Source organism: Triplophysa dalaica, chromosome 22 (assembly GCF_015846415.1).
Source record: "Triplophysa dalaica isolate WHDGS20190420 chromosome 22, ASM1584641v1, whole genome shotgun sequence".
Classification (NCBI taxonomy): Eukaryota; Metazoa; Chordata; class Actinopteri; order Cypriniformes; family Nemacheilidae; genus Triplophysa; species Triplophysa dalaica.
In genome coordinates, this window is record NC_079563.1 from 8,541,016 (window position 1) to 8,552,246 (window position 11,231).

The 11,231-nt window shown below is 36.7% G+C and overlaps 1 protein-coding gene across 1 annotated transcript in view; it reads right to left on the bottom strand.

Annotated features, from left to right (window-relative positions):
* The window catches only part of si:ch211-127i16.2 (probable flavin-containing monoamine oxidase A), a 28,201-nt gene extending 17,349 nt beyond the window's left edge, over positions 1–10,852 (bottom strand). The window contains exons 1-7 of the mRNA XM_056737354.1: positions 10,545–10,852; positions 10,336–10,423; positions 9,386–9,566; positions 8,839–8,953; positions 8,588–8,745; positions 6,699–6,788; positions 4,394–4,478 (exon numbers count right to left, since the gene is read on the bottom strand). Of these exons, the coding sequence (XP_056593332.1) occupies positions 4,394–4,478; positions 6,699–6,788; positions 8,588–8,745; positions 8,839–8,953; positions 9,386–9,566; positions 10,336–10,423; positions 10,545–10,665 (838 nt within the window). The 5' untranslated portion in view covers positions 10,666–10,852. The remainder of the gene's footprint in view (positions 1–4,393; positions 4,479–6,698; positions 6,789–8,587; positions 8,746–8,838; positions 8,954–9,385; positions 9,567–10,335; positions 10,424–10,544) is intronic.
* Between the last annotated feature and the right edge of the window lie 379 nt (positions 10,853–11,231).

Here is an 11,231-nt window from a genome sequence, read left to right on the forward strand (position 1 = left end):
TTAATGTTAAAGCAGCAGTCTGTAAACTCGTTTATTTGCTCATCTGAAGCTTTCCTGTAGCTCAGTGGTAAGAGCATGGCACTAGCAACGCCAAGGTCATGGGTTCAATCCCAGGAATTGCACATACTTGGAAAACAAATGTATAGTATAATGCAATCTCGGTTGCTTTGGATAAAAGCATCTGCATGAATGTTAAATGTATGCAAATGACATGCACCTTGTTTATGAAAGCCTATTTAACGTTTTATCAAACACTATAATCGTTCATGAACAGCAGGCGTAAACAGAATGTTATTAAAAAGATGTCTTTGTGTTTTTTTACTGATTATCGTAGCGTTAATTCATTGAATCACATGATGAAGAAAAGTGTTATAACAGGCCACATTTCCAGATAGTCCTAGTGAAACATGCCAGATTGTGGTAGTCTGCTACATCCCCCACAACCAAGCACCCGGAACAACATGAAAATATGTCCTCCAAGCTGCGAACACTAACAAAGGTTATACATTTCTGGACATTTACTCATTTGTTAGATGGTTTTATTCAAAGCGACTTACAGCACATTCAGGGTATACATTTGTTCCCCAAGGACACACTGATATTAACCGCGATGTATCGCAACCAGAATAAAACTTTGTGTACATGATCCGTGTACTGTGCAAATGAATTAAATTTTTATTAACACACAAACATACATGCATATATATTTGAGAAAAATATAACAATTTATCATTTAAATTATTAGTAAAACTAAATATAAACACATGTTAATATTTCCTAAATATGTATGTGTATGTTTATGTATTTATTCATACAAAAATACCGCAACACTTTTATTCCTGATGCGATTAATCGCAATTATTCGTTTGACAGCCCTACTCAGATGTCAAGATTTGGAGATCTTTGATAAAGTTTTAAAGCATTTTCCATTGTCAGGTTAAGTGCATGTCGCATCTGTAACATTGCTTCTTCCATATAGATCACATATGTTTTCCTTCCTAATTTGTGGGTCTGGTTTGTGCATTTAAATTCACAGAAGTCCTACAAAGTTTGTCGCATCCTTTTTTGTCACATCCGTAATCTTAAACAGAAAACATGTCTAGATTGATATTTTTCTGATGTCTGGACTCTATCATTAGAGGTTTAGGAAGTATAAACATATGGTTCAATATATTGGTAAAAAGACGTTCTCTGACAGTTTATATTTCAACTTTTCACTGAAAATGTCACATCCGTCATGCATATTCCTCATCTTAAACAGAAAACAGGTACAGTATAGGTGAATATTTTTCTGATTTCTGGACCAATGTCTATACACAGCTGAATCAATATATTGTTAAATATTATTCCGTGAGTGTTTGTATTTCACTGCATATGTCACATCCGTAACACCTTTACTGAATCCGATGCTAAAACATTGAAGAAAGCGCTTGTGCTTTTCTCATTAAATTTCCTGCGGCGTTTCAACAGCTCAATGTCGTTCCAATACCTGCTTTCTTTCATGCGCCTTTTTCTAACATTTTCTTTGTGCATTCCCTCAATCATTCCTTGGCTTTTGACACCTCTGCCACCTGTGCAGCCACAGAATGATTGGTGGAACAAACAGTTGTAAGATAACCTCAGGCTAATGGGCCACAGGTGCTCTCCGCATTCCTGCCTTGGGGAAAACTGTGGTTAAAAAAGAAAAAGGCACCATGTTAAAAAATAGGTCACGACTGTCAATCGGATGCTAATGGATTGGCTCCATTTATTCTTGCCGTATAAACGCGCATTTAAGCTTGAGTGTTTTAAAAGATGTATCTGTGAGGTTGTTAGCCACCATCATTGAAGATGCTCTCTCATCAGAGCGCCAGGCGGGGAGGCGCATTCTCTGCCAGTCAGCTGAAATTACAAGCAGCTGCACTGCCAGTGCGTTCAGGTAGAGCTTTCTGGAAAAAGACTCGCAAGTTAAATATAGTAACCTGCCGGGTTACGGTTCGACATGCCTCTAACCCACCGATGTCACACGTCCGAACCCATTTGAGCGTAGGCCAAATTACCGAGACAAAAGGACGGGCATCTCCATCCTGTCTGATGACTGGGATATAATTTGGTGTTGCGGCAGCGTAGCATGAATACTTCATGGATTTATACAGCAACATGCGCGCCCACGAGCAGCAATTTCAGCTAACACACACACATTTCTCATGGTTGCCCACGCACACCCACACTTCATATTCTGTTCTCTCCTAAACTGACAGAAAAATCCAGGGATGCTGCGTGCAGTCTTAACGCACATGTTTCAAAGCGTCTTCCAGAAAACAGTGCGTCTCAGTGAATTAGATGGAATGCGTGTTATCAGAAAAGTAAACAAACGCGCAAGAATGGTGACTGTAAACTAAAGGGCAGTAAATGTTTTTCAGGTTGGGTTAAGAATGCTTCACCGTTAAGTGAGAATTTGGGATGTTTTTCTGAGGAAAGAGCTGGGGTGTTTTTCAGCTCTTGCCAACAAGGGTTGTTGAGCTCCAAAAGGACAAAACATCCAAAAAGAGCCCTAAAGAAATATAAAAAAATCAATGAAACTTCTGAAGCCGAATGTGGAACAGAATGAAATTTAAGTCATTACTCACACATCATGTTGTTTTACTAAACACACCGATCCAGTTGTGTCATCGATGTACCACTTTTGTGACAGAAGTTAGTATCATACATGAATAACGACTCCAATTTTAGGCGTTTTTTCCCAGAAAACTTTCCGAAAACATGTCATATTTTTTTAATACTTTTTTAGTACTATTGCATGACAAAAGCTGTGTAACAACTGCACTGCGTTCAAAAAATCCAAATACAGCATATGGGTTTAGATTGTCGTAAAGGCGAGTAAATGATGACATAATTAACATTTTTGGGAAAACTATTCCTTATTTAGAAATGTATGAAAAATGTGAATGTTAAAAGTAAAGAGAGGCGCAGCTCTTGTTGGCCAGTAGAATCAAGTCTTCCATCAGCTGGGATGGCAGACGGAAGCACGGTAAAGTAGTATCCAGTCAAACAGTTCATTAATCATTGAAATGACGACGGTGTGGGAGTGACTTCACTCATTATAAAAGATAGATGGACGGGAGTTTAAATCTCCATCAGCCTAGATGACAAGAGAACCTGCAGAGGGACACAGACTGCTACAACCTGAGTGAGTGAGTCTATATGCCAAAGAAAAGCGTAGAGAGTTATATATACGCAATTATATTTTTGCGATTTAACATATATTTTTACTTTTAAACTTTAAAATAAATTGACTTAAAAACATTAATACATTTTTTATTTTACAAAACTTTACAGAATAAATAATAGATATGGAAATAATATTGTTAACCTGAATTCTTTTGGCCACAATAAGCATATGGTCTATATCTGTTATTGTGAAGGCCCTATTAAAGAACAATATAATAAATTTAGCAATATTTTATAATATTTAATGAACAAATAATAAAAATTATTTAAGGAAATATTGTGATAATTGTATGTATTTTAGATTAAGATATTTTGTTAAGTAAGTAATACTAAGATGATGCAATCGTATTAATATATTGATTATGTATGTGTCCAACGGATGTTTATATAAAGTCGACCTTATAGAAATTTCACCCCAAAATAAAAAAATCCTTCATGTAATTCAAAACAACAGCAGTATATTGCAAGTATATAGTGTAAGTGTAAGTCATGTGCAGACTAAAATTTGCATAATATTTTCCACTCCAGCACCAACGTAAGTGGTACACAAATAAAAAAATTCAAAGATTTTCAAATAATAATTAAGAGGGATTATATTATCATGTGTCACTGAAAGACTTGGAATACACTTTAGCTCATATTACACCATGGATCTCTAATGTCACTTTGTGAAAGAATGCAGCCAAACATCTCCCGTTGTGTTTGTTCCACAGCGTAAACACAGTCACACAGGCTAGAAATGACAGTAGGGTGAGAAAAAGCAACAATACATTCGTTTTAAATCGCATAATGCATGCTGGACAGCTGTCTAATCTCAACAGTGTCTGCTGTTTTTAAGAGTTCCCATCACCTGTCAGCTTGCCATTCGTACTTTCTGATTTAGGGCCAGTGGGAAGATGGTGGTTCAAGCCCTCTGCATAATTCAGAACTGTCTTTAGATCTGTCACATTAAAAATGTAACTCGCAAGACACCCCGCAACAGACTGCAGCACTATCTGTTAAACAAAACGTGGCAGCCAAACTCGCAGCCAGGATGGCCGCGCTCCAGCAGGAGGAATATGGCACGGGACGTAATGTCTGATTGACAGCTGTTTCGGTTGTACACCGTTTGATATGAACTTCGTGATTCTGAATGAGGTGGGAACAACACAGTTTATGTATATGCGGAAGCGTGTGCACTTACCTGCCATGTGTGGAGGACAGGTAACAATGACGGCCTGACAAGTGAATGTGCTTGCAGAAGTCTTAACTTCTACGTTCTCTGCATTCTGTAAGAGAAAAACATATTACAATTGATTCAAAGACAGAAAGTCAACACTGGCTAATATAGTGAGGGTTATGTGGACTGAATCGGCTAATGCTATAATTGAGTAGAAAATATCTTCTTTATTGATCCCGGTGGAAAATAAGGACTGGAAATGGAGAACACGCACACATAGAGCACTCAGTCAACAGGAAGGCATGTTATACTATATTAATATTGCTTTCTGTCATTAAGCCTACCTTAGACATGCCATGTTTTACTGTAACCTCACTAGCTCCGGGCACTTGAACAAAACCTTGCCGATCTCATTGGTCGGCCAGTATTTAACGCGGCACGTCAAACAAAAAATGAGCCCGAGGCGTATTCTTTTAAATTACGCTTAAATTAAGTTTTTGTGCACACTCACATTGGCGCCCTTTGTTTAGTCACGAGGCATTAAACGTCGACGATAAACGCGTGCGGTTATCGTCTTGGTGTGGACAAGCCTTTACATTCCTCCTCATTGCATTGCCAGTCGATTGCGTCTTGCTATTGTCAGTTTCTGCTTTAACTGCTGTAGGAAACTACGAAACCAGTGCAAAGGTAGTATTTGTTGCATCTATTAAGCTACTTTATGGCAGTGCTCGATAAACATAAATAGTAAGTCAGCCTGTTTACAACTGCCATTCGGATGTCCTTTAAGTACTGTATGTTCCGAACATATAAAACTGCGCTCATGTGTTATGCTGCCATATAATTCGACAAATAAAGTGACATGTACAAGTAGTAGCCTAATTTAGCATAAAACATTACGTGACATGCAGCTAATTCGTTAGCATGAAATATAATCATGTGATGAAACTATTTAAACTATGTCATCCATTAGAATGTATTTTTGTTGCCTCCTTGAGATTTATTGCTTCAAGATATCCTCAGTTTTGAAAGTCGCTTTCGATAAAAGCGTTTGATAAATGCCTAAAATTAAATGTAAACATCATTTTGGAGTCCTGTAAGATTGAAGATGACAACTCCCGTCATTCTCCGCTCGTGTCATCAAGCTACATCTGACTTATTCTTTTAAATATGTGACCTCTAGCAGAGAAAATTACATACTGTGCCTTTGAGATGTCACATCTGTCACAGGTCGAGTTGTAAGAGGGTGGAGGGTTGTGGTGTTTGCTTATTTATCCGAAATAGTGAAGATCAATGTCCCATTTTTTTTTGGGCAAATCACAATTCTTTTGGCCATACAGAGCTATCTAATGCATGAGAATGTCCTGACCTGTGCAATGTTCATGCGATTTCTATAATTTATAAACCCTCTGATTCATCATGTTCTTTTACTCCAAGATCACAATTTAAATACTTGAAAACAAGGTATTACCTCTATGGGCTTTTGTATATTGGCGTACAGCCACTATTTCTGTTTCTGCTTGGTTCTTCTATGAATGTTACATTTCTGTCCAGATTCAGGACGTGGGCTTTGTCTCGCACAAGATTTCTCACAGCTTCAGTTCCATACTGAAAATCAATAGACTGATGGATTTCAAATGCTGCCCTTTCAATGTTGCCTTTATTCAAGAAATCTCTGGCTTCTTTTGCACAGGAGCAAAATCAAAAGTGTGCACTTTCCGGGAACATTAGTGGCACCAATGTTAGCACCACAACTCAACGTGCCAAGCAAGGACGTTTTATCCGTCCCCAACAACGGACCTGTTTTTAAACAGCACATACTTTTAGCACATACCAATATAGCGTTAACTTAAATATAGATGATAAAAGTCAATGAGTTCATTTTAATAAACAGTGGGGGTGAGTAAAACTTTCTACTCAGAGATGCCGATGTAACACCATTAAGAAGGCTAATGGATTTTACCTCTCTATGTGTGAGAGCGACATTATAGGCTAATTCCCTGATGTGACTCCAAGGCTTTCAAAAGATTTTGTGTCACCAATTCGCAAATGAGAGCGATCTAATGGAGTGGATTTGATTTAAGAGATCCAAATATTTTAGAGATGACAGGCACTTCAGCTTACAACAGTATATAACACAAAAAAGAAAGTGAGAGACAAAGAGAATAGACAAAATAACCTTTTCAAACTAGGAAAAAAAACACACCGAAGAACTCTTGCCATGTCTCTGAATACGCTTCTTGTTTGAAGGAAAAGAAGTTATCACGCGCACCGCTGCTTGGGAAATGCTTGTTATCTGTGTGTCAAGCCTGTGCTCTGATAGAGTCATTACCTGACAGATGGTCATTACTGCGGAACCCAGTCGAACCCGTTCCTTTCCGATCTGCTCCGCCAATTTCTCTGACAGTTGTTGAGTGCCCCCCTGTGGAATGAACAGAGCTTTACATAGTGGCTCTTCTCAAAAGCACAAAAACAACAGCACCTTCACATACTGTTTTGAGAAACAGATGTTTGTGTTGTGTCATGATTCCCAAAGCTTCTCCTGACAAAGTGATTTTGAAATGACTAAAAGAGCTGTCAATCTTTTATAAGACCCTCTCCATGAATATTTAACATTAATTATACAAATATTAAATATTAAAAAAATTATATGACATACCATGATAATATATTTTAACAAAATATTATAATTATTAAATTATATAATTTGATTTTGACAAAGAGTAAAAGGGATGCTTAAACTTAAAAAACTAAACTCTAAAATTGTTACACAAATTTCATGAGTTGTTGTATTAATAATTAATGTTTTAACTGTTGTTACCAAAATTCTAATACAGCAAACTATTTTACAAGCCGGATTTGTTTCATTAGCAATATTCTAGAGAATACCTTGTACAGAAAAATGTCATGAAAAATGTTCAATGCAAAATAAAATTAATGAGACTATAGGACTGTTTTCACAGTATATTTCATCTACATGCTATATTAAATATGGTTATAATATTATGTCAAGCTTTTTGGTTATATTTTAAAAGACTAATCCAGTAGAGTGATAAACAATCAGTAACATGTTTCTGTATGTAGGTGAGAGTGAACCAGGAGATTACAAACTCAAAATTGTGCTTTTGCAATTTCATGTACCTTTACCCCAAATCAAACTGCTGCTATCTTACACTATTCTGAGTTCCCAGCTAGTCCACACTAGACTACAGAGCAATTACAGTATGTTTACAGACTTATTTGTTTAGCATGTTGTGTATCATAAACTTTAAAGTGAATCAACTTAATCACAGCCAGGGAACACACATACTGATAAATGTTTATATATTTAATGCACTGTTCCTGCAAATTACTTTGGATTAAAGCATCTGCAAAATGCATAAATTGGAAAGGGACCTAGAATTATTTTCTTATGAATAAGCTACAAACACTATAGACTAATAAACTTTTTGTGTTAAATTTTAAAACAGTTCAAACAGAATTGATAATTCTAGCAAAAACATAGTTTTGTTAATTAGTTGTGTTTAGTTGCATTCATTTCAAATCAGCGTTTGTTTCTAGATTTTTTGCTTTTATTTAAATTTATAAATATATAAATCTTAAGCAATTTTGTTATACTGTCATTTTATGATTAATGTTTATTTTCTATGTTGCTATATAAGATTACTTTTTTTCTTCTTTTTTTATTTTAATTTTTTTAACTGTAGTGCCTTACATTTATTTCAGCTTATTTCTGAGGCAACATTTAATTTTTCATTTAAACGTTGTCAAAGTTTTAATTTTAGTAAATCAAAAACACATTGATTTCTAGTCCTTCGTGTTAAATTGGTAATACCTGTGGTTTATTATCCAAAAATCACAGCCTTTTTGACTTGCAGAATGCAGAATGGATCAACGGTAAAGGGGTGTCTGATAACTTTGTATTTAAAGATTGACGTGCTAGACCAAACTTAACTTCCAATCTGTGTTTGGTTATAATATAACAATTTAATTTCTATTATTATTCATTTCTATTAATATTTTATTGTGTATTAATTGTAATATATTAATTTAAAACTAGTCAGCAGATACAGATACAGAGGTCTACCGGAAGTTAAGTTTGGGCCACATAACGTTTGTTTATGTTGTTGCCGCTGAAACACTCTATAGTAATATTCATATTTATTTATAGTCTTTGGAAGCTGTCTCAGAGGTAAATAAGTAGTTTTACACATCCCTAACCTTGACTCTGAACTCCTGTGCTGAACCAGGTGTGGCCTCCAAAAGTTTAAGGGCGCCCCCTGCTGCATTGGAGTACATGAGAAAGTAGAGGAAGGACATCTGCGAGGGTTCCATGCCAAACACGGCACGGCTGCACAAGGCCATCTCCTCTTTTAACTCTAAAAGACACATAGGAACGGATAGCAATAGGTGAGTATTAATAATTATTAATGGTAAGGTTTATTAGCCTGTCGGAAATGTGCAAAGCTCACCTGCTGTCCACACATGTTGTTCCATGTAGGATTGAAGCGTCATGCTGTCATAAAGCTGAGCTTTAGGAGAACTCATTGGGTCTTCTACTGATACGGTCCTAGTGAGTCTATCAATCTGGAAGACAGACACCACATCCTAGGTGGTTATTAAACACCATAATCCACTTTGCGAATCATTCGATGCATTTAATTTCTCACATCTTTGTCTATAATGTGGAGCTATAAACTAGCATGATGTCATTAATGACGTCAAGAGATTGGATAAAACCATTAGTCCATTATCCGACTGCACTGTTCCTTAAAAATAGTAGCTAAAGAGCTTTCATATATCATCATTATCGGCGCAAGCACTTTGAAAGATGTACGCTGTGTGCTTATGGATGATTGTATAAAGAAAATATGGACCATAAAGTAACCTTAAGTCTCCTTCCATTAAGATATGAAATGATGGTTATCAGTCACACTTCTTCAACTCAATGAAAAGGAAATATTCTTAAATTATTGCAGATTGGCAAACTGTCAGATGAGATGGTACGCTTTTAATTACCCGCCAGAGGAACTGCAAAAAATCCAACATAACCAGAGGAGAATACGACGGGATGCTAGAAGTGTAAGTTTTGATCTTGGCGCGAGGGCCGCCCATGTGATGCACCTTCTTGCCCTCGCTGAACTGTGGGTAGACCTCAACGCCAAGTTCTTTTATGAGCTCCATAACATGGGTTTGTGAGCTACAGAAAATAAGGGAAAATCAAATAAATTATTGTGATGATACAGCATGTGTCCGATGGCTCTCGGGTCACACTACAATGCATCTTTTGTGCAAAATCCTTCTCATCGACAGTAAAGGCTTGTGAAGCCAGAGGCAATAGTTTATTAGTTTATTGATCTCTGTGGTCTCTGAGAATTGCCCTGTGTGTGTTATAACGGTTTGTGTACTGTACCAATGTCTCGAAAGTACATTTTACTGCTTGGAGGCTTACAAGACACGTTTTTTTGATGTTCCAAATAACTGCATTGAAAGAACAAGCCATATGGGCAATAATACACATACAACATCAGTAATTATAATGTAAATTATTCTGGTTTAATAAAAGAGCCATAGATTTAGTCCTATTTGTTTTTTTCGTTTTATCTTGACAAACATGGTGCGTATAGTCTGAAAAATAACTGAGTGACGCACAGAAGAAACTGACTTATAATAAATAGATAGCCTGAACATGAATGAACATGTAAAATTTGCAAAGGTAATGAATAAATTAACGACCTGTAAAAATGGGCTATCTGAGGGGACAAAAGACAAAAATAGATCTATTCATGCATAAAAGTCTGCATTTCTGCCTGTATTTATTTTTTAACTCATATCTTGCCGTCCATAATTAGCATGTAAAAAGGTAAAAAACGAACTTATGTAAAGTTAATTGTACCTCTATTGTGAATTTTGATGTAAAGTTGTGTAGGCCCACAGTCATGACATATCTTTTCATCTGGAAAGCTTACCTGGCAACCCACTGTCCCCCCATATCCCAGAGGTCCATTCCATCAGCGGCAGGTAAATTTTCACCTAAAGTCCGTCCACCGACACGATCTATACACGCAAAATAACAAAACAAAAATATGCAATGCTAACACTTTCCCGATCAAGCTTGATACTATACACAAGCAGCCCACAGTCAATGAAAATCTGCCTAAATCATTTTGCGACGCACCTTTGGCCTCCAGCACCAACACGTTGAGTTGTTTATTTCTTCTCTGCAGATCTCGCGCCGCGCTGAGTCCGGACAGGCCGGCGCCCACGACCACTATATCACACGACTCTTCCGCACACATCGCGCAGTCTGAACACTAATGCACAAGTTAATTTGACACCTCGAGGGTGCAGAAGACCAGTCAGTCCGAGAAAGTCGAAAGTTCGCATTTATTATCTGATTGTTGGTTTACGTGAAGGCTCACGGTCATAATCCCGATAAAGCGAGAGAAAACCGAAGTGGGACACCGGAAGAGGCGAGAGAAAGTTACTTTTAGACCTCCCTCCGTTCTCCGTTTGTTCTTCAGCATACTGTTGTGTGTGTACATGACACTTAGAACACATTTAAAGTGGATATGATTGTACAATAAACCCAGTGTTGTGAAACTAAATGATGTTTTTATTATAGTGAATGTTTCATAACTTAAAAAAGTTTTACTTCTGAAACCTAGTATTTCCACATTACATTTTTTGGGCCATAAATAATTATTATAAGTCCGCCTTTATGTTTTTTACTGGGTTTTGCAAATATCTAACCATTTAAAAAGTGCTTATTAACTTTGAAAACAAAGTATTCAGTACTTTTAAAAGGTACATTGTATTTTTCTATTTTCTAATAAACTGTGAATTTGGACAAAGTTTGCAAGGA